The sequence below is a fragment of the Meriones unguiculatus genome, chromosome 19, assembly GCF_030254825.1.
Source record: "Meriones unguiculatus strain TT.TT164.6M chromosome 19, Bangor_MerUng_6.1, whole genome shotgun sequence".
NCBI classification, from domain to species: Eukaryota; Metazoa; Chordata; class Mammalia; order Rodentia; family Muridae; genus Meriones; species Meriones unguiculatus.
In genome coordinates this window covers 15,319,289-15,344,039 of record NC_083366.1, presented here as the reverse complement: position 1 = coordinate 15,344,039, position 24,751 = coordinate 15,319,289, and the positions used below count along the sequence as shown (strand labels likewise).

The following is a 24,751-nucleotide window of genomic DNA, read 5'->3' as shown; positions in this document are numbered from 1 at the left end:
CACAGACTCACTGGGCTGTGAGTTTTGCTTGTATCTCTGGGGGCTTGTCGCTGTCTCTTTCTGCTTGGTTAATTGCTTCACTTTACAATGCATTCTAGCTTCCAAGTAGGTCGTACACTCATGTGGTTCAGCTGAAATCAAATAAATACAAAGGTCTGTTCCCTCGTCTTCCTACCACACAGCATATCCCAGGAAAAGGAGCACCCTCAAGGAGAATGAAGAAAAGTCTGGCCATTTCAGGGACCAAATGTTTTCCAGAGTCTCTGAGAACACATAGAAACCTTGAGATCAGACACTCTGAGACCAGGTGCCTATTACCTCCAGGGGTGCTGCAGCATTGAGGTATACAACTGTCACTGCAGAGTGTGACCACAGGGTACTAAGAGTACACCGAGCACCCAGATCCTACACCGAGTACCTAGATTTTTGTTTCTAATACCATTAGCCAGTCACTTGACAAAGTGACTGATAACAGAGTAAACTAACCTGAGCCCATGGGGCTCACAGAGATTGAACCAAATAACATGCATGGACTGGACCTAGACCACTATACATATATGTAGCAGATGTGCAGCTTGGTCAACATAATGGGAGTAGAAGCTGTCTCTAACTCTGCTGCGTACCTCTGGATCCCCTCCCCCCAGCCGGGCTGCCTGGTCTGGCCTCAGTGGGAGAGGATGCACTTAGTCCTGTTGTGCCTTGAGGTGCCAGGGTGGGTTGGTAGCCCTTTGGTGCCTCCTCTTCTCTGGGAAAAAAAAGAGGGAGATTTGGGGGGAGGTGGTGTGCAGGTGGGACTGGGAGGAGAGGAGGGAGGGGCTCAGATCAGGCTGTTGAAAGAAGAAAGGAAAGAGAGAAAGGAGGAAGTGGCTGATGGTATAGTAGAGCCAGGAGCAGCAGGAGGGAGAGCTTATAGTGCTGAAAAGGAAGACATGCAGATAAATAAGAAACAAAGCAAATTTGGGAGTTTGGTGAAGTCTTGGTAGATAGGGCTTGATGGGTAAAGTTGCACTGCAATTGTAAGGATCAAGTTCAAGACCAGCCTGGGCTACATAGTTCCAAGCCATCTGGGGAACTAGGTAGCAAGGACCCTATCTAAAATAAACAAAAATGAAGGGCTCAGGATGTAGCTCAGTGGTAGAGCATTTGCATAGCACACCCTCAGGTCTGGGCTCACTGAAGCTAGGCTTAAAGTGTGTGTGTGTGTGTGTGTGTGTGTGTGTTTAGGGGGGGCGTTATCTTGACAAAGAAACTGATAAGAACGAAGTACTGAATTCAGGAAAACTGGTGTTCAGCAGAATCTCAAGAAAGGAGCTTGCTCTTTTTTCCTTACCAAAGCCCTGACTAAAATTTTGAAACCTAAGGAGGACATCTCCCTGCTGCCCTCACCTGGTGAGGAATAAGGACTCGGCAGTCACCAGAGTCCAAGCTCCAACACTAACAGAAACTGAAGGATCCCGAAAGCCCTGTGTTTGAAAGAGGGAGGAGGGTTCACTCACACAGGTAGGTTTTCAGTTGCCCTCCCCAACACCCCAACAGAAAATACCGCACCCTTATCTTCACTCTAGGCATCAAAGAAAAGCACCAGGCATGAACAGTCTGTGTTTTGTGGAAGGTGTCAGGTTGACGTCTTGCAAGGACACATGTGTGAGAAAATGAGGTTCAACCTTTATTTGCCTCCACAGTGCTCTCCTTCTGCCCACCAGTAGCTGTGAGTATTCACTGTATGTTCTAAATGAGAACAAAATCCTCTATGAGATGAAACCGGGAGGAGGTAGGCTCATGAGGGGAGGGATGTACAACTTGATGCAGACTGAACTTGCAAGAAATCATTTCTGCTACGGTGGAGTGCTGCGGAACGAGAGAAATTGACTGGATATGCTTACATTACACTCAGTCACCTTTATTAGACCCCAAGTGAGTTTTTCTGAAAACAGTAACGTTTCATTCCATGAAAGAACTGCAGAATTAAAGCCATGCAATTAAGTCAGTCCCCGTACATGTGTCTTGATTTTGTTAACAGGTGGTAGAAAAGATGCTATCATCTCAGAAAGAAAACATTTTCCTTAGACATCTTGCTTTGCTTTGATTGTTTCCTTTTTAAAAATCACAATGAAGAGCTAATTCATTTTGTTTTGTTCATGGGGCAGGAATAGAATCTTGCTATGTAGCCCAGGCTGTACTTGAACTCTTGATGTTGATGCTCCCATTTCAGCCTCTTCAGTGTTGGGATTATGGGAACGCATCACCATGCTTCACTCTTGAAGGGCTATTTCAAAGGTTTATTCTTTTTCCTTTTACAAGTCGGGCTCGAAACATCCAAGTATCCTGAAATGATATCAAACAGTCTGTGGGACACTTCCATTGCCCTGTTCTCCATGAGAAAAAAGGGTTGAAGCCTCTATAGATGGTTAGCTATGGTGATTAGTTCTGGGGCTCCGATTACTCTACCTGCCAGTAGTTGCCGCCATGCTAAGTAATAGGTTCCCAGCTACCAGCCCTGCCGGATCTGACACAGGCAGTGATGGCAGTGATGCAACTAGGCCCACACAATGCTTGGCCGCGTACAAACTGTTTACCAGCTCTCTTTCTTGTGGCCCTTGATGCCACCTGCCTGAAGAATGTTGAGGATTCTACTCAAGACTAGATTATAATAGTGGAAAAAGATGTCACGAGTTACTAGTTTGCTTTTAAATTTTGTTTCTTCCATTTTATTTTTATTTGTACGTGTGTGCGTCAGTGTACGTGTTCAGGTCAGAGGACAACTTATGAAGTTGGTTCTTTCCTTCCACCCTGTGTGTAGTGGGGGTTGAACTCAGGTCCTTAGACTTGGTGGAAGTACCTTTACTTTCTGAGTCTCCTTGCTGGCCTGGGTTTTATTTTTGAGATAGGGTCTACTGTTTAGCCCAGGTCAGCCTAGGCTGACTCTGTAGCCCAGGCTGGCTCTGAACTTGCAACAGTCTCCTGCTTCCAGAGTACTGCAGCCACAGGAGTTAGCTACCATGCCCAGTTCCTTTTTATTCCAAATAATGCAACTTATCTTTTCTTATTGCTTACCTTTTGAGCAAGCCATAAGGTATGGTGGAAAGAATGAATTAGGTCAGCTCTAAAACCTAATTCCGCCACTTAGATCAACCACTAACATTCAAAAGGAATGGTATGGAGCTATTTATTTTGACTGTTCTACTGGAGTTTAGTGAGGAATATGAGTGACATGAAAGTGTTTTTGTCTCTTAGCAATAATTACATAGTGGGACTTGACATTGTTCTTTGAAATAAACCTGATGAACTATAAATTACCAAGCAGTTAAAAGTCAACACCAGAGGTCTCGTTTAGCACAACCTTGACCAACCTCAAGCATGATGTCCAGTCCAGGACTCATCTTGGATAACGTAGTCCATGGGACTGCATGTCTCTTGTATGAAATGACACAGCATTTGCACAGAGCCTGTATATAGCCTTCCCTATACCATATACCATGCAAATGTCATATAAATACCTGTTTTACTGCTTAAGGCAAGAGTGATAAAAATTTTCTGTATATGGTCAGTACATATGCTTTTTAAAATGTTTAATTTATTTTCAAGGATATAGATGTGTCTATGTATGAATATGTGCATGTCAGCTCAGTGTACGTAAAGAGGTCAGAGGTGTTTGACCCCGTGAAGCTGAAGGTGGAGCCATTTTAAGCCTGTAATGGGGTGAATTTAGGTCCTCTGCCAAAGCAGTTCTCATTCTTAACTACTGAGCCATCTCTCCAGACCCAAATATTTTTAATATTTTACAGTATTTCAGTGGCCAACTCTGCAAATATGGAACATTACACCAGGAGAGTTCATTACAACCTTGTTATCTGTGTGAGGTATTTTAACTCCGGGACAGAGGGTGATGAAAGGTATGGATTTCTAGGGCCTGCAAATATCAGAGTATATTCAGACCTAGGACATATTTGTAGCTTTTGTTTTTAATTATCCGAAGTGATTTCTTCTTCTCTTTTCTCTTTCGTTACCTTTCTTTTTTCTTCCTTCCTTCCTTGCTTGCCTGTGTGTTTTCTTCCTTCCTTCGTTCCTGTTTCTCTTTCCTTCCTTCCTTCCTTCCTTCCTTCCTTCCTTCCTTCCTTCCTTCCTCCCTTCCTCCCTCCCTCCCTCCTTCTCTCTCTCTTTCTTTCTTTCTCTCTCTCTTTCTCTTTCCCTCTCTCTTTCTGTCTCTCTCTTTCTTTCTTTCTTTCTCTCTCTCCTCTTTCTCTCCTCTTTCTCTCTTTCTCTCTCTCTCTCTCTCTCTTTCTTTCTTTCTTTCTTTCTTTCTTTCTTTCTTTCTTTCTTTCTTTCTTTCTTTCTTTCTCCAGGCTGGTTTGGAACTCTTAGTGATCCACCACTAGCTCAAGGTGATTTCATAATTGAGATTAAATGATTATATAGATCCTACATTCTCACCTTTGTAGGTTCAAAGAGGAGAATCAAGATAGTCTAGAGTGGCGACAGCGTGGGAGCATGACATCTATATGACTTATTGTAGAAGCCCTCCCCCTGCCCCTGCCCTGTTACCACTAATCAGTGTCCTTGAATCCCAAACCTGCATTTGTGATGACAAAGAAAGTAAAACTAGCTTTCAAAGGCGAATGTGCCTACTGCTGGGGATTGATTAGCAACAACATTGACTATCCATAGCTAAGGCCCTATGATGTCATTCTAACTGGGCTCAGCAACAGCTCGGAAGTGAGCACAAAACAGAAGCCTGTGTGCTTTCAAATTAAATCTGAAGAAAGAGAAGCCTTCTTTGTAATTTCATGCAGGTACCTTAAAGTCAATGCTGTTTTGGAGTCCAATGTATTTCTTCCCTGCTATCTCTGTAACTTCCTTCTCGATGTTTTCTTGACTGGTGCCCTTCACGTTGATATAGTTACAATCAGAGCTGCCATAGTGGCAGGAAATTGCCTGTGCAGAAAGGAGAAACTGTTACTGGAGAAGAGTAATTTATTAATCCCATTATGCCCCTGAGTCAGTCAGAGTCATCCAAAAAAGGCCATATTTCACTGTGGATTTGATTTTTTCAATTGAAAGACAGTCTATAGTATCCTAAATCAGTCTCTTCACGCATAGCTTAGCTCCTCTTCCAAGACTAGAGGCTAACTAAGAATTTACAAAAGATTTTTAAGTTTTTAAGTGTGTGTGTGTGTGTGTGTGTGTGTGTGTGTGTGTATCTGCATGGAGGTCAGAGGACAACTCTTAAGGGTTGATTCTCTCCCTCTGTCCTGTGAGTCCCAGAAAGAGAATAAGAGGAAGAAGAGGACAGATAGAAAGACAAACAGGAAGTAGAAACGAGGGACATTCGGTTTGATTTTTTTTCAGACTTTTTCTGCCTCTCTGACCCAGCAGGCTCTGGCTCCAGAGTCTTCAGTGGTGAAATCAAATAAATGAGATTTTGTTAGAAACAACGTTTGGCATTCCAACATGTAGTACAACTGTATGTATGGGCAGAGAAATCACACCATTGTGATGACTCTCTGAGACGTCATCAGATTTGGTAAGTCATGTAGGAAGTCCTCAAAGAGAGGAAAGGGTGGGGAATACCATAATACAAGGCCTTAGGACCCTGTATAATGTTACTTTAGATAGCTTGATAATAAGCAGAAAATGAAATGCTAAATGACTTCCTTCCTTCCTTGCTTGTAAATAGAATAGTGTCAGATTCAGAAGTCAGACAAATACTAAAAGAATCTTTGGCTTATGAAAATGCTAATTTAGAATGCAAAAGGACCTTTAAAGGCAAGATCAGCACTCATAGAAGAATGGATTAGAAATACAGTTGTTATTAGATCTTATGTTTATGATGCTACTCTGAGAGTAAATTCTGAAAGTTTTAAGAAAAATCAAAATGTCAGACTTTTAATTGTGGTAAGCAAGGTCATTTGAAAAAAGACTGTAGGCAAGGCACTCCTAGAAACAATGTTTGTTTTTTTTTTCTAGAGATAATCCAAAAAAGAAGGCCCCAAGCTTCTGGAGTATGCAGAAGTATGGCAAAGGCCAGCATTGAATTAATGAATGCAGATCAACAAGGGTAACCTTTTGCCATCAGAAGATGCCCTAGCGGCCTCCTACAGGCACCAAGATAAAATTTGATTCAATCATTCCCTGTCAGAGTTAGAGAGACTCATCCAAAGAGCAATTAAAAGATTTAATGCCTGTTATTAAAAACAACACTGCTCTGGATGTAATCAAGGACAGAACAGCATCAGCAGCTCAAACAAAAAATTCAGATGACATTAAAAACAAGTATTTTAGCAAACTGCTATAAATGATCAGAGACCAAAGCTAAAACTACAAATAAATGGCATTGAAATTAAAGGTTTAGTATACATAGGAATAGATGTAACAATAATTTGACCAAAATCTTGGTATTTAGATTGGCCTCTTCAGGCCAATAAATATTCAGCTTCTAGGGATTGAAACTTTATCTTAGGTAAAGCAAAGCATAAGATGGTTCAAGTATATAGGCCCAGAAGAACAATTAGGAAAATTATTACTAAATGTGTTTAATATTGTTGTAATCTATTTAACCTGCTTAAAATCTATAGCCCTTCCATTGAAACCTACTTTAGTTCTTAGCATAACTATGGCTCCTCTGTTAACACCTGCTTTTTGTCTTTAGCAAAACAGAACCATCTCATTTTTAAGTCTCCATTTTGATCATAAGGTGAAGTTAAGTTCAGGTGCTCAGGTTCTGCCTGCCTGAGACTAGCCTTTTACTTACAATTCAATACTTGTTGAATGTACTGCTTGAATTAATGACATATGTTCTACTTCAACCAAACCACAATACCCTGCTAAGTTCCTTCCTCCCAGAAATGTGGGGAACTGGAAAGTCCCTAAGCCTAATATCCTATCCAATCAGCTTGAAATGTTTAGTCTAACTACCTTAGATACAATATACTTGGAAATACTTTAACTGGTCCTACACCTGATTTCCTGGTTGCTCCTGGTTACAATTTTTCCTATAAAAGGGCTACCTTAGAAACAGACTAACATCACATTCTGGCTCCTGAGCCCAGATTGTGTCCCTGGTCATGGTCAGTCTTAGGGGTGTTATGTTCAATAAACCTTTCATATCTCACTGAGATTGGTGTTTGAGTGGTTTGTGCGGTAATCATTGTACTACAACAATACAGCCATGAATTTATGGGCATGTGATTTATTCCAGCAATGGAAAACACTGATTAACATTCTTCCAATCTCAAAAACAAACCATGAAATAAAAAATGCTTCTGAGAAAAGTATTACAAGGTATTACCAAGAACAATCACAGACTGTTCAAATTGTCCATAAGCAGGGTAGCAATTGCCCGACTTTTAAACTGGTTAACTGACAAGCCTACATGGGTGGAACAATTGCCTATGAGAAAAAGAAAAATTACAGGTACTAGAACAGCTGCTACAGGAGCACCCACATGCTCAACACATTAAAGAATCTACCAGCCCATGAAATGCCCGTTTGTTATAAAAAATAAACAAGAAAATGGAGGCTATTAACAAATCTAAGAGCCATAAATGATTCAGCCAATGGGCTCTTTACAATTGGAATCCCATTGCCTTCTCTACTACCTAAATCATGGCTTTTGATAGTAATTGATCTAAAAGATTGGGTTTTCACAATCCCTTTGTATGAGCATGATAGGGAAAGGGTTACTTCTTCAATTCCTACTTATAATAATAGTTGTCCAATAAAGAGATATCATTGGAAAGTCTTACTACAAGGAATGCTAAAAGTTCTACTGTGGGTCAATATTTTATATAACAGTCATTAGAAATAATTCAGAAACGGTGTCCTTGATCTGAGAAGATAGTATCTCAGAATAAATATTTATAGCACATAAACAAAGTAAAAAATTAAAGACTTATGTAGAAAAGGCTTCTGAATTGATTCTGAAAGGAAAAATGAGACTTTATCAATTAGCAGGAATAGATCCAGCAGAAATTATGGTAACCTTTTACTAATGCTGAAATTGCCTCATTATGGGCAGAAGATGAAGAGCTTGAAGTAATTTTTTTGGGAGAGAATTCAAATGATACCACATGCTGGTGAGGATGTGGAAAAAGGGAAACACTCTTCCATGGCTGGTGGAAGTGCAAACTTTTACAACCACTTTGGAAATCAATCTGGTACTTTCTCAGAAAACAGAGAATATCCCTACCTCAAGATTCAGCTATATCACTCCTGGGCATACACCCAGAAGATACTTGTATTATGGATCACACAACAAGGACAATTGCTCAACTATGTCCATAACACCTTTATTTGTAATAGCCAGAGACAGGAAACAACCTAGATGTCTCTTAACTGAAGAATGGATAAAGAAACTGTGGTACATTTACACATTAAAAACAAGGAAATCATGAAATTTGCAAGCAAATGGATGGAACTAGAAAAGATCATTTAGAGTGAGATAACACAGACCCAGAAAGACACTCATGGTATGTACTCACTTATAAGCAGATTTTAGTCATATAGCACAGAATAGACATACTACAATACACAGACCCCAAGAAGATAAGTAACAAACAGTGCCCAAGGAAGGATGCATAAATCTCACTCAAAAGGGGAAACAGAATAGACAGAGGTAGTGTCTGAAAAGTGGGAACAAGGTAGAAGAGGGGGCACAGAGAGAAATAAGGGTAGAGTTCAGACCTGGGGAGAGTGGAAGCAGAAGGCAGAAGGCCTGCAGAGAAAAGAGAAATAGTGAGTGGTGGCAGCTCTGTGACAAGCTGGAGACCTAAGTCAGAATCAGACTCTGGGAGGCTATGAGGGGGGCTCTAGCTGATACTCCTAATAGCAGAGGCTAGTATGGAGACTGAAGAGGATACCCACTAACTAGCCAAGACTCCTAATGGACAGAGGAGGACACCAACTTATCCACAAAAACTTCAATCCAAAACTTACCCTGCCTACAAGACCTACAGGGACAAAGATAGTACAGATAGAGAAGAGATTGAGGGAATGTCCAACCAATGCCAGGCCCAACCCTAAGAGCCACCCCATGGAAGAAAGACAACCCCTAACACTAGCAAAAATACTCTGCTATGCTTGCAGACAGGATCCTCTCATAGGCTCCACCAGCAAAGGTTTAAAACAGATACTGAGACTCACATGGGGCGAAGTATAGACAGCCTAGTGGAAAAGTAGGGGGAAGGATAAAGGGACCTAAAGATGACCAGAGCTCCACAAGAAGACCAACAGAGCCAACTAACCAGGGCCCAAAGGGGCCTGTGGAGTCTGAAGCACCAACCTAGGACAATGCATGGATTGGACCTAGGTTTTCTACATATATAGCTAATGGGAAGCTCAGGCTTCATGTGGGGCCACTGGTAAGGGGAAGAGGGTGTGTCTCTGACATGGACTCCATTGTTTGCTTTTTGATCACTTCCCCCTAATGGGACTGCCTTACCATGCCACACCATGCCACAATTTAGAAGATAAACACAGTCGTCATGACTAGATGAGCGGGGGTGGGTGGGTAGGGCTCTGCTACTCTGAAAAATAAGGAAGATGCTGGAAGGAGGGGGGTACTGGAAGGAGAGCAGGGAGGGGCCTACAACCAAGATGTAAATTGAGTAATGAAAGAAAGAAAGGAAGCAAAAAAGAAAGAAAGAAAGAAGAGTAAGTTAAGTATACAAAAACGACATACTCTCCATGCATAGTAGAAACAGAAATATGTGTTTTTAAAATCCCAGTATACATTAAAAACATGTGTCTAGTTATAAATTTGATTTACTATTATTACTTATAGTAATAGTTGTATTAAATATTAATATTGTATATTATTAATAATAATTGATTAAACACTGATTACATTTTAAAATTCCAATGCATCTGTGCCAACAATTTCTTCATTCTGATACGCATATGCAAAATGATTCTTCTCAATTCAGGTGACTGGACAGATCATAATGGTAGCATTTTGTAACTTCTCAGATGGCATTCAGTTAATATTCAGTTGCTAATATGTCTGGTTTACTTAGTTATTCAAATACAAAATTATACGCGATATATGTATTTGTATGCAGAGTCGTGTTTGGCTATGGTTTAATTGAAGACATTTTTTAATTAAATTTTTTCATGCAAAAAAAAATTGGGAGAGATTAACAACAAATATCCTAAAAGCAAGAGACGTCACTTTATAAAAAGAACTAACTGTATTCTCTCTCATATAGTAAAAGGGACACCAATTTCGGGAGCCCCTACATCCTGTACTGATGAAATAAATCAGAAAAAGCAGATCATACATCAGAAAAGTAAAATTGATCAAAGCTTTATGATTCAGTTAAAAAATATGAGCTGTATGCCATTCTTATGGTATTATTAGATTTTCCTGAATCTCTTAATATAGTTACTGACTCAATATGCAAAGAGTTGTTTTACATATTAAAAACTGCTATATTTATTCCAGATGATTCAAAATTATGAAACAATGCTGAATATTTTTCTAGAATATTCAAGACACGAGAAAAATATAGAAAAGTACAAATTCAGTGTATCAAGATGTTGTATTAGTTGTATTACAATGCTTCTACCCCATACTTGCATAGTAAGCAGCATGGCTGTTTGAGTTTTATTCATTAAAATATTATTTGGTGGGCTGAAGAGATGGTTCAGCGGTTAAGAGCACTGTCTGCTCTTCCCTAGGTCCTGAGTTTAATTCCCAGGAACCACATGGTGGCTCACAGTCATCGACACTGGAATTTGATGCCCTCTTCTGGCATGCAGGTGTCCATGCAGACACAGCACTCATACACAAAATAAATAAATCTTTAAAAAATTTATTATTTAGCTTGATTGCTGGGGGAAGTCCCTTAAGTTTTGCCCCAAGGCAGCTCCTCCACCTCCCTCCGCCTAGTTCAAAGCTCCCAAGACCCCAGTGGGAGTACAAGCAAATAGAAGGTAAGTCTGGCACCTTATCTTTGTGCTCAAACAACTGCAAGGGTGGCGGGAACCATGTGACAAACCGGAAAGCCCCACCTAGTCCCAAAGGAGTCTTGATATTTGGTAGAGACCACTGTGATCCCACGGGGAAGTTCAGGCCCGTGGGACTAGCAGATCTGCTGGACTTGTTGAACTGAGAAGTTGGGGTATTTGTGAGGAAAATTTTAATGTAGGAAGGAAAGCATTAAGGTTTCAGCGCTCTGAAACTAAGGAGTGAAAAGACAGGAGTGCCTGCTGGATCCGATTTCTCTGTGCTGTTCGCTACTCAATATTGTTTCGGATCAATACTATTTTTCTCAGTAGTGAAGATATTATAAACTTCCCTCCTGCCGTGCTTAGAATGAACAAAATGAATTCCAAATGACACTGCGTTGGTAATTCCGCCATTGCGTTTGCCTCAAGCAGAAAAGGACACTTTTGTTCAGAAGAAATTTCATGAACGGTCATGGTTCAGTGCCCACAGGGTTCTGGGCTTAAGGTTATTTTGTGTCCTACCTAACAGAATGAATATATATGTATCCTGGTCAATAAACTGGTCCCTTAGGGAGAAGTCCTGCTGTCTTAACAGATCTTGAAATCTTTGTTCTAGCCCACTCATCCTCGGAGATGTAGCAATCTGAATACATACTTTGCGGAATCCTTGTGTTCTGTTCCGTCCGGATCCATGGATGAGCAGAGGATGGAAGAAAACTGTGTCTCCCTTCTCCATAATCAGGTGCATGCGAGGACTGTCTTTCTCGTAGTCTTGGATGCCATGGAACATTTTGTTAACTCCTCCCTAGAACACATAAGAGAAGCCACATTCCTATTTGAGGTGCCATGACCAAGACTTCAGTCCATCAGGGGAAACAAGGGTCCTTGAACTTCCCCCCAAACAAAAGCTTATCTGAATTAGACTCTCTTTTTTTTTTTTTTTTTAATATAAAAGCTATTTTCAGATGTCGGTTTCTTACAAGTCCCATGTTGGGCCGGTAGGACAGCTCACTGGTTAAAAGTACTTGCCACAAAAGCCTGACAATCCAGAACCCATGGTGGATGGAGAGGACCAACTCCTGTCCTCTGACATTCACACATGCCCAGTAACAGCGAATTAAATCCTCTTGATGCAGACCAGCTCTGCCAGGTGGGGTTAACACAGGAGTGATGCTTGCTTTTAATGTTAACTTGCTATGTTTTAGAATCTCCCGAGTAGGGAGCCTTCCTCATCCGAAGAACTCCCCCTCCCGATTACCTTAATTGATGTAGGAAAAGTTTTCCAGAGTAGGGGCAGCACTAGAGAAAAGGCAGGAATGTGGGGGCACAAGACAAAAGACTATCTTTTGGAGCTTTATCTTCCCTTCCACTGCTGCTGCTGCTTCCTTTGCTGATGTTAGAACCAGCATTTCCAGGTTATCTACAGTGGACTGAGGACCTATCTAAGCTAAGCTGGCCTGGAATCCTCCAGATGCCTTGGTGCCTTGGATCAACCCTTACTTAACCTTAAAAGAAAAAAAGCATGCATATCTATCTCTCTATATAGAAAACTATATACATACATATATTTCCTGTGTGAAGAGGAGACCCTCTTATCACAACACATGTGTGGAAATCATAGGATAACTTATGGGATTCATTTTTCTCCTTCCACCATGTGGTGCCCAGGGACCACTCAGGCTGGAGAGATTTTGATTCTCTTGCATATAGTGACCAGTGTGTGTGCATGCCCAAAATGATCATATTATATACCAAAGATCTGTATACTTCATTGTGACAATTATGCTAAACTTTTCTTTAGACAAAAGCTCTGCCCGCTGCCTACAAAAGAGAAAGTTCCCTAGCAAACCAGAGCCAGTTGTGACTGTCTTCCCTCTGCTAATCTTTCCAGTGTCTCTGCAGCCTCCAGCCCACCTGTACAGTGAGGGCCCAGCTCTTCTTACTCCTTAGCATCCCTGTGCTTGCCCTTGACCGCCATGCCTCTTTCCTAGAAGGAATCTCTACCATGTCCCAAAATTCTCAGCTCAGTCATCAGCTCTCTCTAGAACAGTGGTTCTCAACCCTCCTAGCGCTGAGACCCTTTAATACAGTTCCTCATGTTGTGGTGACCTCAACCATAAGATCATCTCACTGCAACTTCATAACTGTAATTTCGCTACTGTTATGAATCATAATGTGGTTATCTGTGTTCTCCAATGTAAGGGTCATTTGACCCCAAAGGAGTCATCATGACCCATAGGTTGAGAACCACTGCTTTAGTGTCTCTACTGGTTCTTGCATTTATGGCTGACAGACTGTGCCTCTTCTTCACTCTGAGATCCACTATCAATTGGTGAGTATTCCTAACTTGTCATTTATCACACTTGCATAGGGCTGAAATGTTTATGACTGGCTTTTGTGAAAGAACGTATGTGGCATGTACCCAGGTCTCCCACATTGGCAAGCAGTCCTGATGTGATGTGCTGGGGTGGGTTTGCAGGGGAGGACCCCCCTTTTCCGAGGAGAAGGGGATGGGGGAAAGAAGGCAGAGTGTGGGAAGGTGGGACTGGGAGGAGAGGAGGGAGGAGGCTGTGACTGAGATGTAAATTTAATAAATAAATTTAATTTAAAACAGATAGAAGTCACCTGAGGAATTCACGTGATGTATACACACACAAATGCACACATACACACACAGCCCTGCACACACATGAATGTGCACATACACATGGACGCACATTCATGCACACGCAGATTTAGCAACTTCGCAGACCTACCTCCCACTTGGGGTAGTCATGTGGCTTCAGAGTGCCTTTGTGGGTGCCTGGGAGCACAACCAGACAACCATTGTTTCTGTCAATGTGTTCCATGGCTGTCCAGGCGCACACAATGCGGTCACTGGGCCGGATGGGGAAATAGTGCAGATCCTGATGCAAGGGATGCCGGGATGTCTTCTTGCCTGCAACAGAACCCACTGTCAACAAAAACTGCTGAAGTCTTGGACTTTTATCATTTGCCTGAAAATCTGGAACACTAAAAAAAAAATAATAATAATTCTGAACACTGACCTATCTACCAAAATCAAATAAATGAAACAACATGATAGAAAATCAGTCTCAGGAGATAAGCAATAGTTGAAGTATCAATGAGGGCTCTGCATCTTCTGCTTTCTTCTGGTCCCACCGGAGGGTCACTGAGCCTTCCTTCCTCACAGTTACACAGCGTCATCTCTGCCACACCTCACTCCTGTGCTGCTTGGGATTTGTCACAGGGAAGCATTCACTAAGGAGCCCACTCCAGCTGGATGAATGAAAGTGAGGGAAATGATATAGAGCTACGTTCCAGTCCCCCCTTTTATGTGGCTGAAGGTTGTGTCAGAAGTTGTCCTTAGTGGGATGAGAAGTGTGTATCCAGTCATGGCCACATTCCCTGGCTTTGGCCTGGGATTTTGGTTCCCTAACCATCTGCTCCCTTAGTCTTAGAGGAAGAAACATGGTGACATTGTGGTTTTTGGTCCTGCTGTTAGAAGGAAAAGTGAAAAGGGCAAACATCTCTCGTGGATGATTTCTGCTGCTGACAAAAGGATGTCTCAGTACGGGTCAAGAGCCAAGTGCAGTATAGTCTCTGGGGCTAGTTATTAAAATGCACACACCTGGATTCCATGTCTGGTGTAGACAGTTCTTTGAATATACATGTAAGCAAGCACAAGACACTTTAAAGACTCAAGCGTGATTTATAATAATAGCTTTAATTTTGTTACTCGTAATAATGTTTTCAGGTTAGGGATGCAGAGTCCATGACGCCACAGCTAAGAACAGCTGAGAGCTTTTGATGGCTTAGTTGGTAAAGTGTTTGCCTTGCAAGCATGAGGACCTGAGTCCAGTCCTCAGCACCTGTACTGGCTATGTTTACACCAACTTGGAACAAGCTAGAGTTTTTTGAAAGGAGGGAACATCAACTGGGAAAAAGCCTCCAGAAGAGTCATCTGCAGGACATTTTCTCAATGAGTGATCAACAGAAGAGGGCCCAGCTCACTGTGGGCGGGGCCATCCCCTGGGTTGCTGGTCCTGGGTTCTATGAGAAAGCAGGCTGAGTAAGCCATGAGGAGCAAGCCACTTAGCAGCACCCCTCCACGGCCTCTGCATCAGCTCCTGCCTCCAGGTGCCTGCCTTGCTTGAGTCCCTGTCCTGACTTCCTTTGATGACAAACTGTAATGTGGAAGTGTAAGCCAAATAAAGCCTTTCCTCCCCAAGTTTGGTCCCTGTGCTTCAGCACAGCAACAGTAACCCTAACTAAAACAGAAGCCATGTAAAACTGTCAGACATTATTGTGCATACTTGTAATCCCATCACAGAAGAGGCAGAAACAGGAGGACTTCAGGGCTCACTGAGAATCCAACCTGGCCTGATTGGTAAGCTGCAGGCTAACAGGAGATCCTGCCTCAAGGGAGATATACAGCATTCCTGAGACCACCAAGACTGTCAACATCCACAACCCCTCATGTGCACAGAAGCACATGCACAGGGGCCAGCACCTGGGCACATATGCACACACAGATGCATATAGTTAAAAATGAATTTAAAAACTTAGATGCACTGGGCAGTGGTGGCACACACCTTTAATCCCAGCACTGGGGAAAAGGAGGCAGGGGGATCTCCAAGTTTGAAAAGCATGGTGTACACAGTGAGTTCCAGGACACCCAGGACTACACAGAGAAACCCTGTCTCCAAAACAGAACAGAACAAAACAAAAACACATTGACTGGGAGACGTTTATAATATACAAAGTATTGTTTGCTAAGCTCCACAGCTTACAGGACTATTAGCGATACCCTTATAGTTACTATGTAAAATCCCTGTTACTCTTCAGTGTTGTTGTAAGTTGTTTTAAGTTACATAAAAGTATATACATTCCTTCATCTAGAGCTTGATTGTTGTATATATGACCGAGTTTGAACATCAGCTTTACATATTTAATCTAACAGTACTTTTCTTTTGTGTCAAACAAATACAAGTTTTTTACCAGAATCTGGAGGTTTATTTATCAACATTGCATGCAGAGCCATAATATTGGGTCCAGTGAAACACTCCACATGTTTCAGAATCTAAGGAATAAAAAAAGCAGTAAAATTAACTTCGTAGGAAATCAGAAGTACAAGCAAATGGCATACAATGATCTACAGAAAAACCACGGTGGCAGAACAAGCCGAGGCGGAAGAGTCTTGCGTTCAGGGTCAGTGTTAGACAGAGTAAGACCGGTCTAAAACAACAACAGGAAGTTGACAACAGAAATGCAGGGCTAGCAGTGCACCTCGGGGTTACACTCGAGGGTACATTAGCGCTATGTGTATGACTGTATATACACTGGGTCCAGTGAAACACTCTACATATTTCAGAACCTAAAAGGGTCGGGGCAGACAACTTGACTAGGGTATACAAGGCCCTGAGTTGGGTCAGCAACACCAAAAAAACAAAAACACAAAACAAAGCAAGCAAACAAACGTACAAACAAAACCCTAATCTCATACCTCTACTGGCCAGAGCCATTACAGTCATAGCTTTGTAAGTGCTGACACTCTGGCGTCAACAATGAACACAATGCATAGGAAAGTCTGCCAATCATGGATAGCTTGGGGTGAGATAATTCTCTCTTTGGACCTGGGGCTCCTCTGTGCATTAGCAAATTTCTGGGTCCCATTAGTAGCATCGGGGACATCAACCCATTAGAAGCCATTAGCTCCCTGCAACCCAATGATGACAAGCAGCAATGCCGCCAGGTGCTGTCAATGGCCAGCGTGGGGCTGTCACCTTCGCTGAGGAGTCTCATCCCAGCACCCTCTGCAGAAAGGAACTGGGTGGAGGCACACAGCTAGGAAGCCCACGGGGAAAGGGGCAGGGCCATCTGGAGCAAACTGAGCAGGCGCCGGAGGCAGCCTTGCAGACTACTGGCCCGTCAGCCTGAAGGCAGGCCCGGTTCTCACCTCCGGGAGGGTGCAGTATCGAAAGAGCTCCTCGTCTTCTTGGAAATCCTGGATCTTGGAAACCACGTTCTCACTTAGTGTGTGGTCCAGTTTTGCAATGGTCACGTCTCTCATGATCACTATCCCTGGTGGTTTCACCTCCTTTCTGCAGATCTTTTCAAACTCGGCCCTAGAAATGAGATTTACAAAGAATGTCATTATGTGGGCTCCAAATACCTGACCGGCCCTGGCCTGTGGAGAGGTTTGCAGATTCTGGGATAGCTCTAGACTGGCCGGTCGTGGAGTGCTCCTCTCTCCGGTGCTGCCATTCATGGCTGTTACATGGGTGCCAGAGATTAGAACTCTTTCTGCTTACACAGCAAGCGCTTTACTTCCTGGGTCAGCTCTGCAGCCCGGAAGTACCTCTTAATTCCGTGACATTGTAATAACAGAGGTTGAGTATCCCTTACCTGTAATGCCTGGGAACAGACTGTTTTGGATTTCAGATTTAAAAACAAAACAAAACAAAACAAAAAACAACTCGGAATATTTACATATGCATGAGATATCCTGGAGATGGGATCCAGGTCTACACACAAACTTTACTTGTGTGTCTGTCACAACTGAAACAAGGGCCTAAAGGCATTCCTGGACGATGTTTAGCGTACCTCTGTTTTGGCTTGAACCTGTCGCAAGAGGCTACGTGTGGAATTTTTCAGCTATTGTACCGTGTCATTACTCAGGGAGCTTTCAGATTTGGCAGCGAAATGTATTTGATGTTACAGGCTGAACATCCCTAATGCAAAACAAATCTGAAAAGCAAACACTTCTAGCAACCCTGGCCCTAGTGTCCTCCATCTATTTTACCGCATTTTGTTGCAGTAACAACACTGAGACACCAGTAGGATGAAAACGCCCCATTTTAAACACGGGAATACTGAGGCATGTGCGGATTGCCACAGAACATAGGAGTAGGACTAAGATGCCAGTCAGAGAGTCTGGCTCCGGAACCTGTATTTCTAAACACTCCCCAACAGATCCCATGGTTAAAAGGCATCTGAATGTGAGTGGGGAGGAGGTTCACTGAGTAGATCACCTGCTACACAAGCATGGGTTTGAACCTCCAGAACTCACACAAAGGCAGGCCCTCGTGGCGGTGTGAAGCTACTTGCGGTGTACATAGCGCCACAAGAACTTCAGGAAGCTCTCTGGCGTGAAGACGGGAGGGCAGACACGAGAGAGGAAGGAGAGAGCTTGCTGCAAGGCGGTCTGCTGACCTCCACATGCCTGTGCTGGGACTCACACACAACAATCCCAGACACACATCTCTCTCTCTCACACACACAAACTCTGAACACGCAGAAGTCAATTTGACATGTATTACCATTCCATTCATGTAATACATGTTTCTTTGGGAAATCATAAATAGCAGTATTATACCGAAAACGTTGAATGTCCTCATCAGACACCAGATTTTTAATAACGAGAAACCCATTTTCTTCATAAAATTGTCTCTGCTCCAGGCTTAGGACATTATTATCCAAAGTATACCTAAAAAAATGAAAAACAAAAAATTCTCCAGGTAAGTCCCCATTTTACATTACAAGTTGACAGCATACCAAGAACCTGAAATACATTCACAGGGAAGGGTGCAACATGGTCTCACTATGGAGCTCTGACTGGCCTGGAGCTTGTTGGGTCGACCCGCCCAGCCTTGAACTCACAGAGATTTTCCTGCCTCTGCCTCCTGAGTGCTAGGACGAAAGGGGTGTGCCGCCACACCCTGTCTACATTTGTACTTTTCAGTTCAATGTTTCTATTTGTATGGCTTTAGTGAAGTGACCTAGAAAAGTTTGATGAGTGCTAAGTCCAAACCATTACCTAAGTCACCAAAAACGTGTATTAATGGAAAAATATTAACCAAGCAATTATAGTCACGCAATGGATGTTAATAATGAAGGGCAGAGGGCTGGAGAGAGGTTAAGAGCATTGGCTGCTCTTCCAGAGGTTCTGAGTTCAATTCCCAGCAACTACATGGTAGCTCACAACCACCTATAATGAGATCTGGTGCCCTTCTGGGATGCAGGCAGAACATTATATGTGTGTGTGTGTGTGTGTATACTTTATACATAATAAATAAATCTTTAAAAATGAAGGGTGGAATACTATGAGCACACTTGTTAGGATAAAATATGATAGAAGTGATATAAGACAAAACAGAGAGAGATGGGGAGAATGAAAGAAAAAGAGGGAGAGAGAGGTGGGGGGCACAGAGATGTTGCTCAGTGGCTGAGTAGTTGCAAAAAAAATTTGTTTTAAAACAATGGTTGCTTTTAGAAATAATTCAAAATTCTGAATTTTAATTTTTCTACAGTAGATAAGCATTGTTTTTCAAGTGGAAGATAAGTCAATAGAGTATATATATATATATATATATATATATATATATATTTTTTTTTTTTTTTTTAACAGGGTCTCACTTCATAGCATAGGCTGGTCCTGAACTTGATATCCTCCTGACTTTGCAAACTCTGGGATTCCAGGCAGGTACCACACCCAAAGCGTACATTTTAACTTGCCTACTGAGGGCATTCCCAGAAGCAACCCAAGGAACAAAACCCACACAAGCAGAATCACAGGCCTGCCAACCCACTCCAAGGCTGGTGCTGTGGCTTTCCCCTTTAAAACAAGGCCATACATATGTCAGGTGTGAAGCTCTCGTTGCCTCAGCTGCCCAGCAGGCTGAGGCAGAAGGAGCCTAAGCTCAAGATCGACCTTGTTTCTCGGTCTCTCTCTGTCTCTGTGTCTCTCTCTCCCAGTCCCTCTCTTTCCCTGTACCACTCCCCAATATGTCAGTAAAATCAAAATAGAAGGTAAACTAAATGTGACATTTGATGCCTGGGTTTTCAAAGGTTACATGTTGGTCCCCCCCCCCTTTGGATATTAGAATACACAAAGAAAATCTAAGCTAGGTTTTCCAAAGTTCCTCAAAGCTGTACCAGTTAGAAGACTTTCTGGTCTCTACAGTGAGTTCTAATGGGCAGCAGGCCACGTGTTTCCTGCTTACAGAGTACAGACATTCTAGGCCAGCGACTACTAGAAAGATTCTATATACTCTCTTGGTTAGGGTTACTATTGCTGAGCTGAAACACCATGACCAAAAGCATGTTGGAGAGGAAAGGGAAGAGTTTATTTGACTTATACTTCCAGATCACCGCTCATTATTGAAGGAACTCAGGGAAGAAGCTCAAACAGGGCAGGAACGGAATGTGGAGGCAAGAGCCAATACAAAGGCCATGGAGGGGAGCTGCTTACTGGCTTGCTCATCATGGCTTAATCAGCCTGCTTTTTTCTTTTTTCTTTTTTTAAAGATTTATTTCTTTATTATTTATACAGTATTCTGCCTGCATGTGTGCCTGCATGCCAGATCTCATTATAGATGGTTGTGAGCCACCATATGGTTGCTGGGAATTGAACTCATGACCACTGGAAGAACAGCCAGTGCTCTTAATCTCTAGCCTCCCCCCCCCCGCCTGTTTTCTTATAGTATCCAGGACCATCAGTCCACAAAGGACTGGGCCTTCAACCATCAGTCACCAAAAAAATGATCCACAGGATTACCTACAGCCCAATATTAAGGAGTCATTTCTCCATCAAGATTCGGAGATAACTACAGCTTGTGTCAAGTTGTCATCAAACTAGCCAGAACATGTACAGAGTGTAGTGGCAGGTGAAAAGGAGTTCTACTTACTGGAATTGTTGAGGATAGACACTGGCGTGGGAAGCCTGCCCTGATATGGGATGGGCTACCTGGGTAGGAGTTAAGAAAGACACGGTAGAACGTAGGAGCCAACCCCTTTGCCGAACACCAGCCTCCTGCCTTGTTTCTATGGAGAAAGGAATGTTTGCGTGACCTTGGACAGGCAACACCACTGGTACTGATGTTGCTTCCTCTCACTGTCACCATGGCCAGTCAGGTCTACACGGTGAGACCCTGTGTCAGGCGAACCAAGCAACCCCACAGTATCACTTCACATAAACTGTTTATCATTTATTTTTGTTCATTCACTTGTTGAAATAAAATCTTGCTGTGAAACTAAGATTGGGCCTAGAAGTTCTCATGGGGCAGCTGGTCTCAGCCTCCTCTGGCCCTTAACCTCCCGAATACTGGGATCATAATGTGCCTTTTTTTTTTTTCTTTTGGCTTTATGACTTTCATATAGTATCATAAAGTGTCATAAAACAAGTCCTGGCCTTGAATTTGATGTGAACTCCTGATCCTTCTGCCTCTATCTACTGCTTCCTGAGAGGTGAAATTATAGATGTGTGAAATATAGACTGCTATATGTGGTCTATTTCCTTCTTGCTTTCTTTCTTTCTTTGTCTCTTCTGTCTTTTCAGTCAGGATCCCACGGTGTAGCTCTGACGAACTGGTAACTTGCTCTGTAGACCAGGCTGATCTTGAACTCACAGAGATGGCCTGCTTCAGCCTCTGCTGGGATTAAAGGCGGTTGCCAACCGGTCTATTGTTTCTTAGCTGATGTTCTCATGTGACTTGGCAACAGTCCCAGAGGGGTTCAATCAAGAGCCCGAATAGTTAATTAATAACTAATTAATTACTGTGTGTTTTCTTGGAGGCAAACAGGTTCACACTCTTGGTCAACTTTCCCAACTTGTCCTTATTGGTACAAGAACATACAGACCTCAGTCCCCAAGCCAGTCTGCTTGGCTCCTTTCCATTGATTCTACAACTTCGTGGTTGTTGGGGAAATGTTTGATGAGGTCGAATGCATGATGGGAGGTTAAGTGAAAAGTGGATGCAGAAAGCTTTGACTACAGTATAATGCCAATTATATAAATACAAAACATTCCTTATGACTTTTGTGACTTCGGGGTGCTTCGAGGTACTGCGTTGGCCGGCGGGTTCAGGTCTCCTCTTGCTACTGTCCTCCAGCCTGGCTGGCTGCTTGTGGGGGGTGGGGGTGGGACGCCTAGCGGAGGGGGGGGGATAAACTTGGTGGCCACTTGGGCCAAGCACCGGACAAAAACATTCCTTATTCCCTAATTCACATGTCTTAGAAGCAAATTAAGGCTGGGAAGACACTGTCACAACTTTCAATGTCTACTTAAGTAATAAATTCACTATAGTTCTTGGCCAGCTCTGTCAATACCAGCTGCTAGCCACATCTGGCAATTTAAATTGAAAATGGACTCAAGTTAGAAGGGCAGTACCTAGGTGAGCTTGGTGGTGCCTATTGTAAATGACAGCACTTGAGAGCAGAGGCAGGTGGATATCTGTGAACTCTAGGCCAACCTAGTCTTTATAGCAAATTCCAGCCAGCAAGAGCTACATAGTAAGAGTCTATCTTAAACAAAACAAAAAACAAACAAAACAACAACAACAACAACAACTACAAAACAATAGCGAGAGACTGCAGCAATTTCATTCCAAATATATCTAGTACCAGTACATCAGACTTTCTCAAAATGTAGCACATGTCCAATTGCCAAGAAGAAACAGATTGTGGTACTCCACCCCCACATAATCTGCAGGTCTAGCTCCTGTTTTACATCAACACACTTGCTCAGGATCTCTCCCCATCAGTTTCTCAATGTAAACTGAAGTCGAATCATCATCTGATATCATGGTCTGTCTCAATCAACCAGCAGACAAGAGTTTAAATTGGCTGCAGATTTGGCACACAGCAACCCCCCAGCAGTTGAGCAACAGGGAAGGTCAAACACAGCCATTAGGATCAGCCTCAGAGACGCCGGGTGCCCAGGAAAGAAGCAAGAACTGGTGTAATCTGAGTGCCTAAGGGGAAATCCCAGAGAGCTGATTTTAGCAATTTCCAGGGCCAGAACCCTGGATTGAGCCGCCTACAGTTTGTTACCTCCTGGGGGGGGGGGAGGGAGAGAGAGAGAGAGAGAGAGAGAGAGAGAGAGAGAGAGAGAGAGAGAGAACCTGCTTGTAAGCCTTGGTTTAGTTTTTTGTTTTGCTTTGCTTTTGCTCTTCTTTTTGAGACATTGTCTCTCACTTTTACCTATCCATTAGGCTGGCCGGTCATGAAGCCAGCTTGATGCTCAGGCCTGCATCTCCTGGTAGGACCACAAGCATTTATCACCAGACCTGGGATTTTTAAAGTGGATTTGGAGGATGAAACTTCGCTTCTCGACTCAGTTATTTATCCAGCATTTATCCGTATGGACTTAACTCTGGTCTCTTCTGCACCTCTGACTTCCTCACACATTCGGTCAGGCACTCATTTTTGAAGACTGAGGAACTAGGCACGGCAGGGGAACCGAGTATCTTTCCGGGAACCGGTGCAGAGCTTGGAAGACCTGAGAGACCTGGGGCCCTGAAAGAGCATACAGAGCTCCCTGGGAAGGGGACCCTGAGGACGGGTGGAGAGAGGCTTCTGCCTGCTAGGCAGAGTCCTGGATCCCGCGCCTTCTCTTTCTGACGACTGGCGCCCCCTCCTGACTGCCTTAGCCACAAGCGAGCGGCTCTGAAACTCTGTTTACAGGACAACTGTCCTTGACCTTTTCAGGTACAGGGCAGAAAAACGCCAAGGCAGCCGAAAACGGCAAAGTCCTTTTGGTGAAGACGTCGCCACCTCTTGCTTTACGCCTCTCTTTTTCACACGAAGCAAGAAGCCTCGGTGGTAAGCGGGCTCAAAGCGGTGCGGGGGCGCACAGCAGCCGCTCGGGCCGGGAGTCACGCGCCCACCGCCCGCCTGGCCAGGGGGCCTCTGGGGCAGCGGGGGGTCACCGCCCACGGGGGTGCAGGCTCCTCCCGAGTGCCCCGGGGAGTGGGGACAGGGCAGAGCCGGCGGCGCGGCGGCTCTCCGGCGCGGGGGCGCTTCTTCCAGCCTGAGCCCTCCCGCAGCCCAAAGGATACAATCGCCGGGGCCGAGGGTCCGCTGAGGTGTCCCAGAACCACCCGCAGCCTGTGGCCGGCGCGCGGACAGTCCATGGCGGAGGCCGGCGGATGAGGCCGCGGGGCCTGGGCCGCACTTAACTCGTCGCCAGGCCCCGCCCCGGCAGCAGGAGGAGTGACCGGCCTAGGGCAGGGCGCAGCGGGTCCTCCCCGCGGCACCCACACCGAAGGTCCCAGTAACTGCTCTTCCAGAGACCGGAGGCCAGCCAGGGTCTGAGCCACGCGCTTTAACGTTGTGGTTTTGATCCATAAGCAGCCAGCCTAGGTGACACTTCCTCCCAATACGAACCAGCGAAAATTAAATCCACCTGTGCTCTTCAAAAGGGACAGTTCATTTAGGGTGAATTCATCCTTGTTTGTGAAGATCAGAAAACAATCTCTGCAGAAGTTGATTCTCTCCTCCCACCCCGTGGTCAGGCGCGCTCCCGTAACCGCTGTCTTATCCCACCCGCCAATATAATATGTAAAATTTCTTACGTAGCTAAAAAACTGTTTTCCTGAACGCTCTTTGAAATTCAGCCACTACACATGATCTCAATCTCTGTCTCTTTACCTTCGAGATTGCTTCTTCATAAACAAGTTATTGCTTCTTAGATGCTTTCATTAGGTGATTTGGTGACAAGGCCATAGTCCAGGAGAGATACGCAAGTAGCCAAATAACTACTTCCTGTTTTCAGGGGGCAGAGATTGGTTCATTAGCCTGCCCTTTGGGCCTTGACCTTTGGGACTAGACTCCTGTTAGCCGGCTGATTCCTTTGCTAGCTCCTAACCTCATTTGTCCACCCTGAGCAACCTGGTGGGAACCCGACCCCTGTCCTGAGAGACAAGCTTATGTGGCCCACAGTTCAAGCAGGGCGGACTTAAATCTTTCCATTTACCGCCCTCACCTGGTGGCACCTGGGAACTGCAGGGAGAAGGAAGACACCAAG

At 43.8% G+C, this 24,751-nt stretch overlaps 1 protein-coding gene across 2 annotated transcripts; it reads right to left on the bottom strand.

The window, feature by feature from the left end:
- Positions 1–1,879: 1,879 nt before the first annotated feature.
- On the bottom strand, positions 1,880–24,432 carry Phyh (phytanoyl-CoA 2-hydroxylase). 2 transcript variants are annotated; one of them, XM_021643599.2, is made up of 9 exons: positions 23,784–24,132; positions 20,634–20,692; positions 18,323–18,433; positions 16,904–17,072; positions 15,946–16,027; positions 13,701–13,882; positions 11,600–11,749; positions 4,795–4,932; positions 1,880–2,325 (listed from the first exon to the last, which is right to left on the bottom strand). In XM_021643599.2, the coding sequence occupies exons 1-9, from the start codon at positions 23,856–23,858 to the stop codon at positions 2,272–2,274; spliced, it is 1,020 nt and encodes a 339-aa protein (XP_021499274.1). In that variant the 5' UTR covers positions 23,859–24,132; the 3' UTR covers positions 1,880–2,271. The 2 variants fall into 2 exon arrangements, with proteins under 2 accessions (XP_021499274.1, XP_060228577.1); XM_060372594.1 differs by lacking the exons at positions 20,634–20,692; positions 23,784–24,132 and adding an exon at positions 24,376–24,432.
- Between the last annotated feature and the right edge of the window lie 319 nt (positions 24,433–24,751).

Excerpts from the sequence above, each read along its gene's own strand:
- Phyh (XM_021643599.2), bottom strand. The coding sequence starts at position 23,858 with ATGGACTGTCCGCGCGCCGGCCACAGGCTGCGGGTGGTTCTGGGACAC. Across the intron at positions 17,073-18,322 it reads GAGGACATTCAACGTTTTCG|GGCCGAGTTTGAAAAGATCT; the intron begins GTATAATACTGC and ends TCTCATTTCTAG. Across the intron at positions 4,933-11,599 it reads GAACACAAGGATTCCGCAAA|GCAATTTCCTGCCACTATGG; the intron begins GTATGTATTCAG and ends CTTTCTGCACAG.